General features: G+C 49.0%; 7 protein-coding genes across 7 annotated transcripts; 3 read left to right on the top strand and 4 right to left on the bottom strand.

Moving 5' to 3' along the window:
• Positions 1–49: 49 nt before the first annotated feature.
• Positions 50–717, bottom strand: N7520_006039 (uncharacterized protein; the record flags this gene model as incomplete). Its single annotated transcript, XM_057139973.1, has 3 exons — positions 50–149; positions 222–444; positions 510–717. 3 exons carry the CDS (start codon positions 715–717, stop codon positions 50–52), a joined length of 531 nt encoding a protein of 176 aa, XP_056993979.1.
• Positions 718–1,802: 1,085 nt separating this feature from the next.
• Positions 1,803–4,293, top strand: N7520_006038 (uncharacterized protein; the record flags this gene model as incomplete). Its single annotated transcript, XM_057139972.1, has 7 exons — positions 1,803–1,955; positions 2,022–2,134; positions 2,186–3,022; positions 3,078–3,164; positions 3,216–3,511; positions 3,572–4,028; positions 4,101–4,293. The coding sequence occupies 7 exons, from the start codon at positions 1,803–1,805 to the stop codon at positions 4,291–4,293; spliced, it is 2,136 nt and encodes a 711-aa protein (XP_056993978.1).
• Positions 4,294–4,867: 574 nt separating this feature from the next.
• Positions 4,868–8,448, bottom strand: N7520_006037 (putative importin beta-4 subunit; the record flags this gene model as incomplete). The annotated part of the gene is made up of 3 exons (XM_057139971.1): positions 4,868–5,771; positions 5,989–8,308; positions 8,403–8,448. The coding sequence occupies 3 exons, from the start codon at positions 8,446–8,448 to the stop codon at positions 4,868–4,870; spliced, it is 3,270 nt and encodes a 1,089-aa protein (XP_056993977.1).
• A 2,599-nt stretch (positions 8,449–11,047) lies between these two features.
• Positions 11,048–13,075, top strand: N7520_006036 (Major facilitator superfamily domain general substrate transporter; the record flags this gene model as incomplete). Its single annotated transcript, XM_057139970.1, has 4 exons — positions 11,048–11,307; positions 11,373–11,643; positions 11,696–12,044; positions 12,144–13,075. 4 exons carry the CDS (start codon positions 11,048–11,050, stop codon positions 13,073–13,075), a joined length of 1,812 nt encoding a protein of 603 aa, XP_056993976.1.
• A 201-nt stretch (positions 13,076–13,276) lies between these two features.
• On the bottom strand, positions 13,277–15,550 carry N7520_006035 (Zn(II)2Cys6 transcription factor; the record flags this gene model as incomplete). Its single annotated transcript, XM_057139969.1, has 1 exon — positions 13,277–15,550. The coding sequence occupies one exon, from the start codon at positions 15,548–15,550 to the stop codon at positions 13,277–13,279; it is 2,274 nt and encodes a 757-aa protein (XP_056993975.1).
• A 2,346-nt stretch (positions 15,551–17,896) lies between these two features.
• N7520_006034 (putative aldehyde dehydrogenase) lies at positions 17,897–19,563 on the top strand (the record flags this gene model as incomplete). The annotated part of the gene is made up of 4 exons (XM_057139968.1): positions 17,897–17,945; positions 18,013–18,463; positions 18,521–19,226; positions 19,279–19,563. 4 exons carry the CDS (start codon positions 17,897–17,899, stop codon positions 19,561–19,563), a joined length of 1,491 nt encoding a protein of 496 aa, XP_056993974.1.
• Positions 19,564–19,761: 198 nt separating this feature from the next.
• Positions 19,762–20,721, bottom strand: N7520_006033 (Short-chain dehydrogenase/reductase family protein; the record flags this gene model as incomplete). The annotated part of the gene is made up of 1 exon (XM_057139967.1): positions 19,762–20,721. The coding sequence occupies one exon, from the start codon at positions 20,719–20,721 to the stop codon at positions 19,762–19,764; it is 960 nt and encodes a 319-aa protein (XP_056993973.1).
• Between the last annotated feature and the right edge of the window lie 379 nt (positions 20,722–21,100).

The following is a 21,100-nucleotide window of genomic DNA, read 5'->3' as shown; positions in this document are numbered from 1 at the left end:
ATAGAGTTTTTCGATTAGATTTCTATGTCATATTCAAATCATTCACATATCATAGCTCCTCCGGAAACCAATCCAGACCGATGCATTTTTCACTCGTTATCTCCGTGATTTTCGTGTATGGGTATGGATCAGTCCAAATCAAGTCGAAGCTATTCAGTCATCATATTTAGCGATAGTGTTATGTAGGCATTATGCTTTGCTTTGAATGATGGAACACTAACCGATTATCGGGATATTGTGGCACATCCTTGTATCCAAGCTCTTCTACCAGATCGGTCATTCGATGGTGCTCCCAGCATACTAAAATATTTCCATCCCCATTGTATTTTGCGATAGCCTTCTTCACACATTTTGCATCATCGCGATTGCAAGATATGTCGACCTTCATTCCCAAGTCTCGAGCAAGTGGCTTGACAGTTTCGTATGGTCGGTTTCGTCTCCCGTCTATATACAAGCTTTGATTAGTCTCAAGGTTCATTCCGAGATATAATGCCCCATGATGGACTCACTCTTTTTAGGCTTTTGCGCAAGTATGTATCCAATGTTGTAGTCTGTGTGTTCCCCAAAGATATGTCGAATACACTCTGCTCGATCCAGGCCATCTTTATTAAGGCCGTTTCCATTTTTTGGCTTTTCACCATGTCGGATGAGAAACACGTCGGGACGCGCAGTGGAAAGACCGGTTAGGGCCAACAAAGTCAGAAAAAGTTTATACATCGCTGTCCTCGATGGGATAAGGCCGGTCGCGTGATAAAGATATGGACTCATGCTTCAAAATCTGGGGTTTGAAGGAATGTGGACGATCTATTATATCACCCAGACTGATGGATAGCTCTATGCGCACGAGGGCGACACTCTTTGATGCAAACACATCTTTATTTCCATTTTTATTCGCCGATTCGACTGCTGATAGTGACTGTTCGCAGGAGGAAGGGGGCACATGCTGTCTCTAAGCTCGACTGCAAAGGCCTACTGTTTTGGGTGGGCCATACATTTCAATGATCTACGCCGCATGGGCTGAGAGTGGCTTGTGATTCGTGGAGGCGTGATCGAACGCCTCGCCGCACGCAAGGAGTCTTGTATTTTGTAGAATACAAACTTGAAGGATCATCTGTGTATATTGTCGAAATACCCTTGTGATGCGCACCCATTGATGATGCGTGCTGGCAACATGGGCATAGAAAACTGCATAGGAAAGGGCGGGACGGAGTGGCGTTATAAGGTAAAGGCTAAACATTTGATGCAAGTGGAGATAAATATGCCCAACGATTAGATATGGATTGTCAGTGTACTAACCTATATCATCTTACTTTGTAATTGGCCGACCTTTGTACTATATAGTCTTGGGGACCCTGGTTGCCACATCACCCGAGCACCTTTTTCGTTTGCATTTCGCTGTATCTGATAGAAGAAATTTAAATTATGTATAGATATCGCCATAGAAGCACCGCCTAATAAAAGAAAATCTTCGACCCGGAGTGAGCTACCCTACCATAGGTCACAGGGCTGGCTAGTCGACCAGTGGATCCCGTGGGCTAACAATGAATGACCAAAAGGTACCCGTCGACACCTGTACGTACAGACAGGTCGATTAGAGTAAATATAAAAATCGATAGAATATAGACGATTTACATGTTGATTTCCATACTTCGAACTGATCCGGTGCAAACCGAGTCATGATTCAAGTCAAGTCACTTATATGACTTCTATTGGTGGAGATGTGAAAGAGCCCCACTTGATAAAAAAAAGGTCGGAAATTGGCGTATTTTCCCAGTCACGCGCTACACGCGACTCCATTATGCATGATGAGCAAGCGCTCATTCGAGTCCAGGGAAAGCCAGGCGCCCGACAGTGATAGCAATGGCCTGCTACCCATTCACGATCTCCTTTCCCCGGATGAGCAGGAGCCCAGCGCTGGTTCATCAAAGAAGCCCCGGAACTTCATCGCCACGGTGGTATGCATCTATGGCCCCGTGATCTAATCGCATTGCCCTTGACTGCCAGCCCGCTAATTGATATAGGCCTGTGAGACTTGTCGGTTGAAGAAGACAAGATGCGACGAGTCGCGCCCCAAATGTGGACTTTGCAAGTCCCTTGGTCTCGACTGTGTTTACAATGAGCGGAAATCATCCAAGTGAGCTTCATTGGAGCTATAGTAATTGAATTTGTAGCTAATAAGTCACAGACGGGATCAGTCGCTTACTATGATTATGAGCACTCTGCATCGCCTGGAGACAAAGCTGGAGAATATCCCAACTTCCATTTTAAGTGATCTCCACACTCTCCGTGGTCAAATGCGTCAGGTCTCCATTGGTGCACAAGAGACACACGCATCACCGGCTGTGGTTCGCGAAAATCGCCGAAATGCAGCCATGTCAACTACCTTCACGCCTGCGCGGGAGGAAGATGATTTTGATTGGGAAGATAATCAATCCGCCCCGGACCCAACAGGTCGAGTCTCAATTTCATTTAGTCAACACGGTGTCATATTATGGCCCGGTGCGCGAAGTATTCTCCCCAAGCCACTACTTGCGGCCTACGAAACATTAGGCAAGAATTATGTGGTTGAATTGGAATCAACACGGCGACCGTTGCCTATGTTCACAACCCCTTATCCTCTGCATGCGGGGGAGCAATGGCTGGAATTAGTGCCCTTGTCTATGATCAAAGGTCTCTCAGATGCCTTCTTCAGCGTGTTCAATCCATTCACGCCTATCATGGATAAGAGTTTCTTTTTTTCCTTCACCGTTGGCTCGGCACTTGAAAGTGGGTTTGGGTATTCAATGGAGAGTTGCATTGTTCTTACAGTGATGGCGCTGGGTTGTCAGGCAGTGCTTGCCCACCAAGAAGGAAACTATCCTCTTCCTGGAGCTGCAAGCCATCGCTTTGAACCTCCGGAATGGATGAATGTTGTCTTCGAAGAACAGCCTGGCCTCCGCTTCTTTAACGAAGCGCGTCGACGTATCGGATTCTTGATGTGCGACAATGACATTCAGAGCTGTCAATTCTACCTTCTTTCTTCGTGCGTGAAATTCTACTCTACGATCAACATCAAGTCTATTGCTAACTCAGTACAGTCTATATTATAGCCAAATTCTTCGTCCAATGGACGCCTGGGCAATGATTCACCGTGCCGCGACATGTTGCTTGTCAATGTTGACCAAGTAAGTTACTCAACGCAAGGACTTTCATGGACACTTCTCTAACCTTAATAGCCACGATGTAAACTATGACCAGTGGGAAGGCGATATGAAATCCCGCGTCTACTGGAACTGCCTAATGAACGAAACGATCCTCGTACAAGAGCTCCATCTTCCACCAAGCGGTCTCTCCAGACTAGAAGATTCAGTGCCGTTACCAAAATTCATCGGCTTCGACGCAACAGGCTATGCATCGAATCGCTTCCCCTTATCCAACGTGGTCGATGACTCCTACTTCCAATACCACTTCCTCGCCCAAGTCGCCCACCGAATCATCCTCACCCGCATCCGACATTCCCTCTACTTCTACTGTAAGTCTTATTGCACCCAATAGCAATTCCCCACAAGCACACATTCCTAACACCCTACAGCCGACTCCGGAGCCATCCCCTTACCCGCCGTCAACGCCGAACTCCGCCACCAACTCGAACAATGGCGCAACAACCTCCCACCCGCCATCCAATTCCCTGATACCGGTCTCCCACCCTCCCACTCAACACCAGGAGACCACACAATGCACCACCCATCCCCCTCCACCCCAGCCTCTCCACACCCAATATCCTCTCCCAGACCCGTTGATCCGAACCGCCCCCTCTCCCCAGCAATAGCGGTAACAGATGCCATGCTCCGTGGCAGATACTTGATCGCCCAATTCCACATCGGCCGACCATACCTCTACAAAGCCCTTCGTATCCCGAACAAACTAACAGAAGACGACATCGAACAAATCAAAAGCGGTCTCCGACACGCAATGGACTGGCCTATCACCCAGGGTATCTTCCGGAAGATGAAAACTTGTATACCGATTAAATTTGCTTTCTGTTCGCAGTAAGTCTTGCTTCAATCTTCTTCTCCTTCATTGATTTATCCTGCGCGTAGCAACGATGTTAACATTACTAGATTCTTCGGCCAAATCCTTCTATTCTACTGCATTGCGCACTCGCCCAGTACCCGTGTGCGCGAAACGTTGCCATCGGGCTGGGAACGGTGGAATGACGAGATGATGCGGTTTTTGGAGGACTGGGCGAGACATAGTCCGGCTGTTGCGCAAGATTTGGAGCTTTTGCAGTCTCTGTGGCCGGTTCATGAATGAGTGGTGGTAATGAGGGTGCTTGTCTTGACGAATATTATATCCCTTGTGCTTTTTGCTTTTTATTTTGATGGTTGCTTGTTCCTTTGCATGGAGTTGGATTCTGCACTTGTCCGGTGTCTTACTTTGGGTAATATGGAGTGAGCGTGAGAATAGCGAATGAAAGATAATGTTTCCGGTTTAAGAAGTATCGGTTCGCCGACTTAATTAATCATTGGCGATTTGCAAGGAGTTGAATCAAGTGAAGTGAAAATAGGATCGAGGTATTAGTTGTTCATATTAGTCGGTATTTTCGCTACTACTCAAATTCATGTCCAAGGGGATCTGGCACAGATTCACAACCTTCAAGGCAAGGCAAGTTAACGCAGGGCTAGGGACTAAGGATTGGGAATAGGAAGGAACAAGTACAAGAATATTGTAAATCAATTGAACTATGTACAGCAATCACTTTTTATTTTCATCACTCATCGCGGAATCGCCGCTGAGACAGGGTATCTTCTAGTCATCTCGGGGGGAACCACATCAAATCATCCGTCTATTACCATTCAAAGGTCGTCAAAATAAGTCATGTTCAGCATTACAGCTGCTCAGCCCAGGGGGCAGAGCCAGGCTGCATCTGGTTGAGCCACTTCACGAGCTCAATGAGCTCGCTACGGCGCTCATCCTCCAGCTGGTTCTCATCGCTGAGAACAGCCTGGAAGACGGGGAGCAGACGGGGAGTGAGCTCGCGGACAGTGGCGTCCTCCCACTTGTACAGCTGGCAAATCATGCGGTACAGGGGGTCGTTCTCCTCGTAGTCGTTCTTCAGGGGAAGAATGTTGACCAGAACGGGGAGAACGTCGGCGATGGGGACGGCCTCGCGGTTGCGGAGGATCATGCGGCTAACACAGCCGGTGGCGTTGTCCTGCAGGCGGGAAACGTCCATCTGGAGACACTGCTCGAGACGGGTGAGGATGGTAGGGTAGGCCTTGGCCATCTCGTCACCGGCGTTGGAGTGCTCGACCAAGCGACCGACGGCGTAGGCAGCGTTAGAGCGAGTCTGGGGGTCCTCATCAGCGAGGCGGTGCAACAGCAGCTTGAGGAATGTGCTGGTGAGGGGAGTGACGGCACCACCCATTCCGTTGATGCACTCAGCAAGAACACCGACGGCGGTGGCACGCTCGAGGGACTCGCTGCTGCTGGCGTAGCGGAGGATGGTCTTCTCGAACACCTTCCACAGCTCAGAGAAGCTGGAGCCAAGGGCAGTAGCCAAACCGGAGACAACATCGAGAGCAGTGTCAACGACGACCCAGTCAAACTCAGAGGTCTCCTCGGCAGTCTCCTCCTCATCATCGAACTCCATCTGGCAAGGGTGCTTCTTCGAAATGATGTCGGTGATCTGGTGGATCACGTTGGTAAGAACACTCTCATCAGCGATGAGGGCGGGACCGCAGAAGCGGAGGTTCTCAGCCATGTTGCGGTTGATGTCGGCAACGGTAGCACTATTACGGACAGTTAGCAAATGACCGCCAAATATTGTCCAATAAAGTAGCATTGAGGGGGTTCCATGTAGTTATCATTCGTGATAAACGCGGTTCACATCACGCGTGCTCTTTGGCACGTCAAAGTGAGCTGGGTTAAGCGATAGGTATAATCATCTAACATGGGGGGGTATAGGGAAAATGAAGGCAAAATAAGAAGGGGAATGATTGTACGTACCGATCCTCTTCCTCGGTCCACATCTTAATGGTGGCAGTCATGAGGATTTCTCCGAACTTCTGGACCTCCTTAGCAGGCTGAACCTGCAAGGGAAGACCGGGCTGCCACTTGGCCATCTGGTCGTTCTCCTCAGCAATGGCAAACAGCATGGCGTAGGAGCGGTGAAGAGTGCTGATGGTGCTCTTGCGAACACCCTCGTAGTGGTGATCGCACAAGGGCATGACCTGCTCGATAGTCTTCTCGAAGTAGGGCAAGAAGGAGCTGCGGGTGTGGGTAACAAGGTCACCAATGACCTCAACAGCGATCTCCTTCTCGAGAGCGAGAGGGGTGGTAGCAGTGATATCATCCCAATCATCCTCGTCGTCACCAATGTCGATGTCCTCAATCTCGCCATCGAACTCATCGTCATCGTCAGCACTGGCAACCTTGATCTTGCGGCCGGCAACGGTCACCTCCTGGCCAACAAGGTCCTTGCCCATCTCACCCAGAGAGACATCAAAGTCGGTCTCATCCTGCTCAAGACAGGCAAAAAGACCGTTGACAGCACCCTCGAGGAAGGGAGTGAAGTGTTCACCGTACACCTTGGACATAGCGCCCCAGAAGATGTAGGTGCTCTCCTTGAGGCGAGAGTGACCAAGGTTGAGAGCCTCCTCAGTGGCGCGCATCAAAGGCTCCACGTAAGGCTGGTAGCGCTCAGGACCAGCAGCAGCGGCCATCTCACCCATGGCGTCAGTGACACTGGCGCGCAGGTCAAGCTCGGCCTCACTATCCTTGACAGCGGCGAACTCCTGCAGCAAGTGCATAGAGTCGTCGAAGAAGGGCAGGAAAGAGTCGCCGGAGGACGAGGCGAGAGATCCAAGGGCACCGGCAGCAAGTGACTTGATCTTGAAGTCGGGGTGCTTGAACAGGTTGTGGAGGATGGGGACGAGCTCAGACTGGTAAGGAGCAACGTCCTTCTCATCGAGACCATCAACGACGGCATCAATGGCGCTGATGCCCGCCTTGATGATATCGACGATAGGGCCCTCCTCCTCACCCTTGTACTCCTGCATGGCACTGGTCAGGTTCTGGAAGAGCAGGGGCATAAGAGCCTGGTGTTGAGCAGCAAGGTCCTCGGCCAGGTCATCGGCGAGACGAGCAACAGTGTGCAAGGAAGCCATGCGGACCTTGTACTCGCCGTCGGCAAGCAGCTGCAAAACAATGGGGAAGATATCCTTCATCTGAGTGCTGATGAAATCGGGAGCACCCTCAACACACATGCCCAGGGCGAGGATACCGGCACGGCGGTAGTTAGGGTCACTGTTGTTGAAGTACTGGCCGAGAGCCTGGAGCAAAGGAACAACGACCTGGCTGGGAGGAAGGGTCTGGGAGAGCAAATCGAGGAACGCCAGGGCAGAGCGGGGAGGAGTGATATCGTCATCGGCAGCGGAGTCGTCGTCGAGCTCGGTGACAATGTGCAGAGCAGTGCGAGTAAGCTGCTCACCAACACGAAGACCCTGGATCTTGGTCTTACGGTACTGAATGCACTGCATCAAGAAGCTGATGGCCTGGGTGCGAGTGTCCTCATCAACCTCGGTGTTGGCGGACAACTCGTTCATGAACATGACCAAGTCCTTGAGGTGAACGTTCAGGAGGGCAGAGTCGCAGCCAAGGAGAGTCTGGAAGACCTCGAAGGCCTGCATGATGCGGTCCTCCTCGCTCTGGTCGATAGCGTTCTTGAGGACAGCAACCATAGAGGGAACCATATCCTGGAAAGCCTTGACAGGACCAGGGTGCAGCTCGGGCTCAATGTACATAGCCAGCTTGCTCAAAGCCAGCAGGGTGTTGATGCGAACCTCGGCGCTCTCGGGATCTTGGATGGTCTTGCTGAATAGGGTGAACAAGTCCTGGAACTTCTCCTCGAAGGTCTCGCCAAGAGTCTCGAGGATGGTGAAGAGGATGTAGATGGCAACGGCCCGCTCGTCCTGGTTACCGCTGTCGGCAGCCTGGAGGAGAATGTTGGGCAGATCACCCCACTCGCCGTCGTTCAGGTCAATCTTGGCAATGGCCGAGATAATCCGAGCAATAGAGTGGCGAACGAGGGAGGAGCTCTCGCCCATGGTGGAGCGGAGCAGCTGCTCCCGGACCTGGGGCTTCTGCTCATTGCCGACCTTCAACCAGTGCTTCGCAACGAGGGATCGGGACTCGACAGCGGCGAGCTGACGGAGGTTGGAGTCATCGTGGGCGGTGGCAATCTGGATGAGGAGGACTAGAGACTCGGGCTGGCTGTAGAATTCCTTCTGCAGAACAGCGGTCGCTTCCTTAACATTGCCCTGGGAGGCTGGAAAGCAAGGGTCAGCGGGAATTTTCTCCAATGGGCAATGCTTTGTCGTATATGCCGCAGCACACATCACTGGAACTCGTGGAGTACATACGGTCGAGAATGATCTGCAATTGCTGCAGGAATCGTTGCTGATCCATGATGGGAGAAATATGAGGGTATCGTGTCACACAAATTTTCCTTTTTTTCTTCTTCACAAGATTTCCGCCCCAAGCTGCTTCTCTAAAAGAGTATATGCAGCGGGACAACGAGCAGCTTGTCGCTAGACAAACAACTCAGTAAGAGGGGGTATCACAAACAGAAAGAAAAGAGAAAAAAAGAAAGGAGAGTGGTGGGGGAAGAAGAAAAAAAATAACGCGGCGGAGAAGAAGAAGAAAAAAAAAAGCTCAGGGGTGGAGTGGGTCACCTGATTTGGTCTAGTGTGGAGGGACCAACTACTAACGATTGGTCAGGATTTTTCCTTTGGGCATGGAATATCGTCATGTCTGTCTTTGGGTCGCGGTACGCGTTAGGGTTTAGTCTGCAGAGATTTCGAGCTAGAGTAGCTAATGATTTTTTGGGATCAAATAGGGGGAATCAATAAGGGCATGCAGCATCCTGTTGATTGCTGGTCTGACCAAAGGTGGTACGGAATCAACGGATTGTGGCAAACCATGGGTCCGTACCATGGACTTCCCATTTGAAGGGAGAGTCTGATGGAAATCTGGAACACACGACTACCGTGCAGTCTTCGGATACTTGTGACCCAGCGTCCGTGCCGCCTGGATATACAGTACTAGCTGCACATGTGGTCAGGAGTTATCGTAGCCGGTCACATCCGTTGAGCTCCAGATTGACCAGTTCCCAAGGGCATCTAGGTTACCCCTGGATTTTCTTCTAGGAAAGTCAGAATGAGATATGGGCTCTGTGAGTATATACTCAGTGATTTAGCTCAGATCAGCCTTTGAATTTCATGAAATTTGTACTCAGGTGCTTCGGGAAACCAAGGTGCTAGCCCACTTTCGGTGTTTGTTTAAGCGCCAATGTTGCCTGGGTAATTCCACCTACTCTGTACATGAATGAATATTTCGGGCTTCATGAAACGAATAGTGCTCAGAAGCTTATAACAACATTTTGAAAGGGTTGAATCCTGCATGTGCACTCTATGCAAGGAACCATGGATGCCTCTGAGAATTGAATACGTCAATGTCAAATTTTCGTTGACATCGAAAATACATTTATATCTTTTGGTTCGTTCCAACGTGAATGGCTATCTGAGGCTCCTGCCTAGGAACGCACAACCGTGAAACCAACATTAGATCAAGAATCTGTATGTAAAGTTTCCCTTGGACTGGGTACCACCACACGAACCATTGATCTTGCCTCAACGTCGATATCGCCGATCATAATGAGAAGTTGGTCGGTAATGTAGATAGCTTGATGCCCAGAACCGTCGATGTGAGATAGAGTCGTTTGCTACTTGCGGGCAAGAGTAAATGTATAACGGGTAGCCGATATTTCGGGCGCGGCAATGGTGGCTTTGGCTTATCAATCTCAAGTGCACTGGATACCCAAACAAGTTCATTCGAAGATTGATAATTGACTAATCCAAAATGCGCCATACTGTATACCCTAATAGATAGAAAGGGCAAAACGGCAAAAACCTCACTAGCCCGGTAAGATGTTCAGTTAAGAACAGATGACGCACAAGAATAACAATGAAAGCCCATTGGCCATCTGACAGTGGGCTGATCACTCGGTGTCACGCAACTGAAGGTGGCCCAGGGGCGAAGATCTGATAACTTGGGAAGGGAAGCTTTGGAATGTCTTGGAATTGTTGCTTGTTACGGTGAATTCCGGATGCCGAGATAATCTCATTGCTTGATGATCAAATGTTTCCACAGTAAATCTCCGTACTGTAGAGAGTAAGATGCGGGCGAATCCGAATGGTCAAGTTCAAAGGATCATCGGGGGGCGAAAGTAGGTATCCATTCATATTTCAGGGTCTTTTGGGGTTGGACCCACCTATTGCGCACTACGTAAACAACCCTGTAACTTCCAGATAAGATTACATCTGATTAGATCCTTGTTTTGAATTTCATGTCGGGGATTGTCCTCAAGTCAATAGTTTCTTAAATAAATGGTCAATTTTTCATCAATTATTACATTATATGAATATTCTTCATGATCAGTATATTTTCATACTTGGGAGCCTCTCTTCAATGTGTATCGAGACCACGCTTTTGTATCAAGTCTACCACCTAAGGCACAGTTCTACGTAAGGATTAGGACGAAATATTTAGATCATAACAAACCAATTTCTAACAATTGAGCATTTCCCTTACGAAACCGAATGAACCGACTCACTGGAACGGTCAACAAGACGTACTGACCCACACCCATCACTGGGTTCTTGGCGTCGATCAGTTTTGGTCTCAGGCTGAACAGAAATCTGATTTTTCTTTTGATTATTGTTAGTACCCGGTGGAGTCCGGGTGCATTCGCAGCTCCATTCGTGGGCATCCGACGAATCATCTCCAGCGTTGGTTGGTCCTTTCCACTTGCGCGTGCTCCGACAAGCATCCGACTTCGGTGGTTGTATTGTTCAAGGGTAAAGATAGTCCACGACCTATTTGCCTTTTTAACTTGAGTTTTATCTCTCAAGCTCTGAACCTTGACTTTGATTTTTTTTTTTTCTTCTACAAAGTACTTCCCCATTCGTTTCCACTTCAGCCGGCACCCGTCATGGCGGTAACACAGATGCGCCCTTTGCTACGCAGGGCTCGCAAAGTTTTTGGTCACAGTACGAAAGATGATGACCAGGCAAGGAGTTCGTCGATTGATACCGACTCTGCCCAGGAAGCTTCGGGGAAGAAGGTTCCTAATCCCACTGATAATGTGGTTCCTGTCAATGAGACCGGAGCGGAGTTACCACAGGAAGGCCTGCAACATGGTGTTGCTGATGCCGAGGCCATGACGCTGACCTGGTCGAGGAAAACTCTTTTCCTGGTCTTTCTGAAGTATGTTGTCCTCTCGCCACTCTCTCATAGCGCATGATTTGTAAACTGACGCTCTGATTATACAGCATTTGGTTCTTATACTTTGTCAATGCATTCCAGTCATCGGTTTACGATACCATCAGTCCTTATGTTGCGAGTTATTACGAATATCATTCACTGTCTGGCCTCCCGACTGCTATCGGTGATGCTTGTTCTGCCGCTGTTTTCATTCCGGTAGGCAAAATGCTTGACACTTGGGGTCGAGCTGAGGGTTTCCTGCTCATGACTATCTTCTCCACCCTGGGCTTGATTCTCATGGCAGCATGCAATGGCTTTTCAATATACTGCGCTGGCTATGTGAGTAACAACCAACCTCCGCGAGTATCTTTATACCAACACTCAAGACCAGGTTTTCTATTCTATGGGCTTCATGGGTATGGAGTACTGTGTGGATGTTCTCACGGCCGATATGTCCAAGTTGCAGAATCGAGCTTTTGCCTACGCTTTCACTTCTTCTCCATACATTATCACGGCATTTGCGGGACCGACTGTTGGTCAAGAATTCTATGCTCTCCCTGGCGATGGCTGGCGATGGGGATTCGGTACCTGGGCGATCATCTTCCCATTAACAGCTGCTCCTCTGTTCTTAACACTGAAGTATACCCTTCGCAAGGCTCAACGAGAAGGCCATGCAGTCAGGCAGCGTAGTGATCGCACATTCTTTGAGAGCGTGTGGCATTGGACTCGTGAGTTTGACTGTGAGTTCTACCATCTGACCACGAGTTTGACTGTGAGTTCTACCATCTGACCTCTAAATTGAAGCCAATCCGTGTTCTAATCCCGACCATTTTGAACAGTGATCGGTGTTTTCATCTTCACCGTTGGTCTTGTCCTCTTCGAACTTCCTTTCGACATCGCCGATTACGCCCCTGACGGCTGGGCATCGGGCTATATTATCGCCATGCTTGTCGTCGGCTTCTCCATGCTGTTCTTCTTCGCTATTTGGGAGATTTTCGTCGCTCCAGTTCCTTTCCTCGACATCACATATATCAAGAACCGCACAGTCATCGGCGCCTGTCTCCTCGATGCCACATACCAACTCTCCTACTATTGCTGGAACTACTACTTCACATCGTTCCTACAGGTTGTCAACGGCCTGACTCCCCAGCAATCAGGATGGATTAACCATATCTTCGATATCGTCTCCGGTCTCCTGCTATTGGCTGTCGGATTCATAATCTCCAAAACCAGCCACTACAAGTGGCTCCTATATATTTGTGTTCCACTCTACATCCTCGCTCAGGGTCTCATGATTTACTTTCGTCATGCAGGAATGAGCGTGGGATACCAAATCATGTGCCAGATCTTCATTGCCATTGGTGGTTCGATCTTCATTATTGTCGAGCAACTGGCTATTCTCGCTGCTGTCGACCATCAACATTTCGCTTCAGCCCTTGGATTACTTAACGTCGTCGGGACAATTGGTGATAGTGCCGGTCTTACCATTAGTACCGTAGTTTGGGAGAACACCTACCCCGTTGCCTTAAAGCGATACCTGCCCGAGTCGGCAATGTCAAACTTTGAGAGTATTTATAACGACCTGTCTACCCAGCGAGGATATCCGCTAGGTAGCGCCACCAGAATTGCTATCCAGAAAGCCTATTCGTATGCTGAGCTGCGCTTGCTTGCTATAGGTGTGGGTATCATGGTACTCGCTATCCCTTGGACTATTATGATCCGCGACATCAACGTCAAGGAGAAGCCACAGGTGAAGGGCACCATCTTCTAAGATGTCACTCGTTTATCCGCTGCATTATACTCCGCTCGCCATATGCATGCCCGCGGTTGCCCCATTCCTGGTGAAGGCTTGAAACCGCAGTTTAGTCCGGACCGGCGCTTCATCGTTGATTTCAATTTGCGTGTCATCGATTTCACGGGTATAGCCTCGATGTGAGCACCTAATTGATGTATGTACAAAATTGGCATCCATTTAACCCATCGTTGTCTCCCATCCCTTTTCAATCATGACATCTACCCAGTAGGTGTTGGCTTCACCGGCATCCATTCGTCTCCATACTTCCTTAACAAGCTTGACACATACATCGATTGGTTTGGGTGGCAGCACATGGAGCAAGGATGTGAGACGGCCAAGAATAAATTTGCGTGTTTGTGAGACTTCGATAGCTTCCATTGATATATTCGGCGTCTCAGAACCGGATCCAGATTCATTATCGGCGTTTCCCTCTGGATTGCTCTTAAACTCGTTCTTACGTTTTCCGGTAGGTAACGAAGGCAGACGTAACTCGCTACATGAAGCGACAAGTAGCAGTGGTTGAAGGCAGCGGGTGCGGGATTCAAAAGGTATGGTCTTTAGACGTGAGAGGAGCGTCACGGCAAAATCGGTGAGCCAGGCGTCGTAGAAAGAGTCGCACAATCTTTCCTGGGCGGTGGATTTTGGAGCCTGAGGTTGGTGATTCTGTGAGGGGGGAAATATATTTATTCGATGAGACGAGGTCGGCGACGGGGATTGGTGGCTGGTATGCTGATCCGATTTTGTTTGATTCAATACATGACCGGCACTTGTCCGACCTAGGCCTGGAGAAAGGAGCATACAGTCCAAATCGACTGGGAAGAAAGGATCACCAGATGTTTTCGCTGCAAAATCTGGAAATTGAGCTGCCTCGGGGTTTGGCAGACGATCACGGAGTAGGTCAGGAAAGACTCGATACAACTGTATCAATCCAGTACATCGATAGACCTCTGCAACAGTAAGAAGATGCCAGACTGGAGTTTCATCATCGCCGGTGCTGACAATCTCGGCTTCGGTGAGATGCGCAAGGCTCAACAAGCGCTCCTCTAACTGGCGTGCTTTTCCGATGGCCATCTGTGCACATCTGATGTCATCATGAGAGGTGAAGGTTCGACTACGCATACGTTTCCGTTCTCTGCGAACAAGGCGACCCACTTCGTGTACCGCAAATTGTGCGTCTCGAGCAATTCCCGTCCAGGGGTGAGGTACGCGTTGAAGGACAATTGATTCATTGAAAGATGATGCGCGCGATTCGTGCGAAAACATCGCAGAATCATTGTCCGCGACGAACGATAGAAGCATTTCCCAATATACCAGAGCCTCTTCGAAGAAACGGTGATTATTACCGCGGCTCTCAGTGAGTCCAGGGGATTCTGTGTTAGAACCATCGGAAACGGTATCAAGATGCTTTCGGAGAAGATTGAAGAATGAGATACCCAAGTCTTTTGGATCATGCCAACTAGCCGTCTGTCCAAGCATGAGGAGTGCCAACAAAGACTTGTCATCCATCACAGCTTCAACAGTAATGATGTTGACAGCTTCATCCCGCATTTTCCGTCCAATCGGTCCAAATTGTGGGAAATCGTTGACAAGAGTTGCAGCCGCCATGCTCTGCATTGTACGACACATAGCCAGTGATGATCCCCATAGTCTGGAGACGGTCGTGCGGAACGGGTTCATCTGGCTATCATAGCTAGAGAAGAGTGCTGCAACTTCTTTAAAGTAATATTCGATAAGGGTCCATGATGGATTGTTCATCGGACGTGATATTGACGTAACTTCTCGAGAAGTTGAGCGTTGTGAGGCGGGCGGGTAACTGCGCACAACATTTGATGGCGAGAATTCTCGATAAACGCTATCACCGTTGCGAGTCTCATCTTGGGGCGGGCCAATCATTGATAAGAAATGAGATACATCGGCAGACATGTCTCCAGATGAAGTGAAATCATATGATGAATTCTGAGCCTGCGAGAAACCCGATATTGACACTGGACCTGGGGATGACGGGCAGAGGTCGGTTAACTCCGGGAGTGATCGATTGCCCTGGAGGTCCCATAAATTGTCACAAAGAACATTCGAATCATCAAGCTCAAAGCCAGGTGCTTCTAAGCTCAGCTGAGAATCGGCATTCGGGTCGTCCAGCGACAATGCGTCCTCTACTGGAGCTGGAGTGGGGGGCTCTCTTGGCACCGAGGAAGTGAGCACTGGGCTAAGCAGTTGACTATCTGATGATGCGCCGGGGCTTTGTTGTTCATATTTAGTTACCCATCGGAGTGATTGCGCATATCCAGGGCACCTGACCCCAAGTCGGGTGCAGCGATTACACTGGGGCTTCTCCTCTCCGCACTTGACCTGTCCTAGTATTAGTGAAGAAAGCTCGGACCGCGTACAGACACCCACCCTTTTGCTTTTACATCTTGCACAACCATTGCGAGATTTTTTGACTCGTCGCATCTTCAATATCTGGATCCGAAGCAGTCAAAAGCGACAAAGTCCGGTATTGTGAGACGCACATTTGGAGTCATGCGGGGGAAGACGCTTATCTGGTGGTGCAAGATAACGGGAAGTTTATACCTGATCGAGAAGCCGAGCTTTGCGACCTGTATATTGGAATTCCCAAAGAACTCTCCAAAACAAGTCCAGGCTCGAACTCACTCTGCTTGACATGAGTTGGGTAGCTGTATCATTTGACAAGGAGGTTACATATCATGCATAAGAGGACTAGATATATGAACCCCGCACTTGGAAGAGCCGAGCTGACTACAGTATGGTAATTCGACAAATCACAAATTAGATGTCAGCTGAAAGCAGGACTAATTTGGTATAGTGCCCAGCTATATGGAGCCTTTGCTAATCCAAAATCACTCAGTCCGCACTATTTTAGCCGTTTTGGTCTCGTCGATCCTTTCAATTCAGTTCAATAGTTAAGCGGTTCCTGAGAAGCGGCCTTCTTTTCGCCGGCCAGATACCTCGATATCATTCAATGGTATTAATTCAGGATTCCAGGTGGGGCTCAGTGATGCTCCTATCACTGCCCATCTTCATGCTCCTCCAAGTAAGCGGCATAATGTATGATACGAAGTGGATAATCCTGACCATTGTATGGATGTCGAAGATAGACTGCCTGTGGTCCATGGGGCCCGCCTTCACTTCTTTGAGGCCCGAGATGAGGGCTCAGACACCAAGGGTGACATTCTTCGTCAAATCAACGACTGGGTCCTCTACCGCACCAGAAAATGCATGTTTTGGTTTAATGGAATGGCCGGGACGGGAAATTGACCATCTCTCGTACTGTGGCAAAGTCATTCGATCAAGCTAAGTCGCAAGGTGCAAGCTTTTCTTCAAACGCGGCGAAGGCGATCGAGGAAATGCCATGAAGCTTTCCCCCACAATCGCATGGCAATTGGAAAATAACCTTGAAGGGTTGAAGCTGGCAATTCGGAAGGCAATGGAAGATGACCCAGCTGTTGCCATGAAGAAAATCGGGGATCAGTGTGAAAAATTTCTTCTTCGTCTATTTTAAAATCTGCCCGGACAAACGGCTCAAACTCTCGGGCTTGTTATTGACGTATTAGACGAATGTGAAGGGAACAAAAACATCCGACTTTTGCTATAAATTTTACCACAGCTACAGCAGTCAACCAATATATGGCTAAGAGTTTTCTTGACCAGTCGGCCGGGATTACCATTACATCTGGGATTTAAATAGGTTGAAAGTTATGACCATGTCATTCTCCACGAAATTGCCAAGATGGTTGTTGAAAATAAGGGCCCTAGTCCTTATAAAAGCCCCAATCTCCTCCTTTTCTCATTCTTTTTTCCATTTCAACCCCCCCTTCCCCTTCCATATTAAAATCCTTCAGTCACTACTACACTGATATTCATCTGACTAATAGGTCCTCAGCATAATGACTTCACCACGCATCACTGATTTCCTCATTCTTCTATAAGCTAGTGAAGAGTTTATGGCCCGATTAAAGGCAAATTCTCCATATTCTGAGAGAGCCGTCGGAAGAAAGGCAATACTGATCAAGGGAGACTTTCTCCTCCCCAAATAAATCAGAAACTCTACTATTATCAGGGTGTCAAGGCAGGATCAGCACAACCTACTCAACACACTCCCAGTGAGAGGCCGGACTTCGAACCAGATCGTTCCTGAGCCACGGAGCTTCTCCGCAATTTAGCCAACTTCCTTGGGCTTTGCTGTCTGGTCATTGTTAAATTTCATGATGGAAGTTATTACTGTATCTTTAATATGGTCTGTTGCTTTCCTCTAGCACTGTCTGAACGAATAAAGCAACACCTCCCAGTACATCAGACCCTCTTCGGAGAAATACTGATTATTAAACTAGGATACTTGATCATTCTTTAACGATAATCTGGCTCCGGGTTTCACTACATATCCTGTTTGACAGATGTTACAAATTGACCAACGCTCAACTATCATATCTAGCGATTCGTTAGTCAATCGTCAATCGACTGTAGACCCAGTGTTCGGAATGGCCCCGATAAGCCATTGTGCACTAGCCAAGGATTTAAAGTAACCTGATACGGACTTGCTCCCTAGCACATGCAGACTTCCCCGCTTTATCGGAGTGAACCAATTGATTGTTTCCTGACTCCGCAATGAAGGATCAGCGACCTCGGAAGCGGAATGATTACGCGGAACGACGGCTCTGTCCCGCATGACACCGTGCGTCATGTCGCGACGTTGAAAAGCAGCTTGATGTGCCCAGCAGATGCACTGAAAGATATCTTATAAGAGCTCGAGCCTTGTAATAATTTTCAAATTTGACTGAAATGTCTCCATCATTGACAATCAGCGGAGTGAACGGTCGGAAGGTTACCGGTGAGCAGTAATAGTGTCCTTGCGGAAAAGCGCTCACAACTAATCCGTTGCATAACTTGCATTCCAGTGCCGACCGGACTTTTCATTCACAATGAATTTGTTCCATCGTCTACAGGAGAGACATTAGCCGTGGAGAACCCGTCGACTGGTGAACAGCTCGGAGTAATCTCGGCCGCTGGGCCTCAAGATATTAACAAGGCAGTCAAGTCTGCTAAAGCAGGCTTCGAAGCTTGGAAAGCTGTCTCCAGACCTGCGAGGGCTCGTATTCTTCTTAAGCTGGCTGATTTGCTCGAACGTGATGCTGAGGACCTCGCGTCTCTGGAAGCTGTCGATTCGGGCACCCTCTTTACCGACTCCATGGGACTGAATATTCCGCAGGCGGTTGGGTGTCTTCGATACTATGCCGGATGGGCTGATAAGATCGATGGAAAGACGCTTGAGATCGATGGTGGTATCGCATACACTCACCGCGAGCCTTTGGGCGTCTGTGGTGCTATTGTGCCCTGGAATGCGCCATTGTAAGTGGCCTTATGTTTGACAGTGAAATATCACCGTGCTAATATGTTTATGCGCAGAATGATCACCATCTGGAAACTTGCTCCGGCTATCGTTGCTGGTAATGCTTTGATCATCAAATCATCCGAGAACTCCCCCCTATACGCCCTGCGGCTAGCTGAGCTAGTCAAGGAGGCTGGTATCCCAGCTGGCCTGGTGAATATCGTCGCCGGTGACGGGACAAACGCAGGCCAGTCTCTATCCGAGCACCTGGAAGTCCGCAAGATTGCTTTCACAGGAAGCGCTGTCGCCGGACGGAAGATTCTCCAAGCGGCTGCCAGGACGAATTTGAAGAAGGTGAGCCTCGAGCTCGGAGGTAAGGGGCCGTCGATCGTATTCGATGATTGCGATCTTGATAATGCACTACTTTGGACCCGTATCGGCATCACTGCCAACAACGGCCAGATCTGTGCGGCTGGATCGCGAATCTATGTTCAGGATTCCATCTATGACCGCTTCATTGAGGCGTATAAGAAGGCCGCGGCTGATGCTCCGACAGTGGCTGGCGACCCATTGCATGCATCAACCACAAAGGGCCCTATTGTAAACAGTGCTCAACATCAGAAGGTTTTGGATTATATTCGTCAGGGCAAGGAGTGTGGAGCTCGTTTGTTGTTTGGTGGAGAACGCATTGGTGAGAAGGGATACTTTGTGCAGAACACCGCATTTGCAGACGTTGCCGACGACGCAACGATTATGCGGGAGGAGATATTCGGTCCTGTCGCGGTAAGTCAACTTCTCAAAATCACGTATACATTCACGCTGACCTTACTTTCAGAGCATTGCCAAATTCTCAACTGAGGCAGAAGTCATCGCCAAGGCCAATGATTCTGCTCACGGGTTGAGTGCTGCCATCTTTACAAATGATATCAACCGTGCGCATCGTGTCACCAAGGAGCTGGAGTCTGGACAAGTAACTATTAATGCTTGGGCGATGTTGAGTCCAAATGTTCCGTTTGGTGGAGTGAAGGAGAGTGGATTTGGGCGCGACATGGGCGAGGATGCCCTCGAGAATTGGACTCAGGTCAAAGCTGTCAAGTACCACATTCTTCCTCGACTGTGAGTGGAAATTGCCCACTAAATAAAAGAGAAGCTTGTGATCCGTGGCATCGTTCATTCCCCCTTCTGGGTTCACTCCTTCCGTGCGCCACTGGACAATGAAACATGCATACAAGAATCCTAGACAGAAATCCGATACGAATTGAGCATTGTAATTCGAATAATAGTATGTACAGGGATTAAGTATGAAATTTTTGCCTCCTTAAATGTTCTCCAAGATCCCAGGTCTCACATTCTCGAGGATGGCAGTTACCTCACCCCAGACCTTCTCCCTGGCCTTTGCTCCATCTGCGCTGCGTACAAATTCCGAGAGGGCGTTGTTTTCCACATGACCATCGGTCATGTATGCACCATGGGCTTCAAGGCCTGCCAAGATACCAGCAACAAGAGTGCGCGATCCAATTTCGGTCGTCCGCGCAAGAATCTGCTTCAGTAACCAGAGCCCCCAGCCTGCATTCCGGCCAAGCTGTGAATGACAAAGACCAGGATTCACCATGTCAATAATGACATCAGAGCCACGCACCCTCCCAGCGAGTTCCTGCACCAATAGGACCTCCAGCAGCTTTGACAGAGGGTACCGCTCGCCCATCCTAGCCTTCTCGGGATCCGAAATGATCTGAAGAGCGTTTTCTTCCTTCCATTCATCAAATTTCACCCACGCGTGGACTTCACTGACCACATATGAGAGGTGTGGGTGGCAGGAAGGCACTTCCTTCTTGGTGGACTTGAGCTTTGGGAGGATGAGAAGTCCCACAAGTAAGGTGCTGATAACGTTGACGGTGATTGATCGCTCTTGACCCTCGGCGAGCTGGAATTCACCAGTAGCAATTGCTGCATTCAAGATAGCGGCGTCCAGACGTGGAAGTTGGGAGACTCGGTCACCGAAGGACAGGACAGAGCTGTATGAGGCAAGATCGACCTCCCATACTTCACAAACTCCAGGGCGCTTGGTGGAAGTTTCGATATCCTTCTTGGCTTCTTCACCTGCTGGGACATTACGAACTCCCAGGATAACGCGGGAGGCTCCTAGACGTACGACATGGCGGGCGGCTTCTAAACCGAGACCGACATTGGCACCGGTGATGAGAATTGTCTGGCCGTCTAGGGATCCCTCGGGATAGGTTGGACGGACAAAGACTTGCGAGTATAAGAAGGAAGGCATGATTACAATAAGTTTGTGATGTTGGTAAAGTAAGTAGAGATCACATTACGAATTTTAAATAACAATCTCTGCAGGCAAAGTCGTGACGAATGTCTGCACGGAGATTACATGTTAACTCCGTATCATAGCTTAAATGCGATGAACCCGAGACTCCACCATTCCCCTTTTAGAAACGGCGAATTTCGCTCTCGGCACATCAATCAGTCCGAGGGTGTCAATGATCAAGTTTTCTACAGCTTAAGGACTCATTACTATATACACTGGAAAGCTCCAATCGAATGTCGCCAAGGAATAAGGCTGCAGGATATGACGTAACCAGGGGCCAGACCGTAGAAGAGCGACTGTTACATTCAAACCTTGACTTTGCAACTATCAACCA

Source organism: Penicillium odoratum, assembly GCF_028828045.1.
Source record: "Penicillium odoratum strain IBT 22623 chromosome Unknown utg000005l_segment0_segment0, whole genome shotgun sequence".
In the NCBI taxonomy this organism is placed as follows: domain Eukaryota; kingdom Fungi; phylum Ascomycota; class Eurotiomycetes; order Eurotiales; family Aspergillaceae; genus Penicillium; species Penicillium odoratum.
This window is presented reverse-complemented; position numbering and strand designations above follow the sequence as displayed.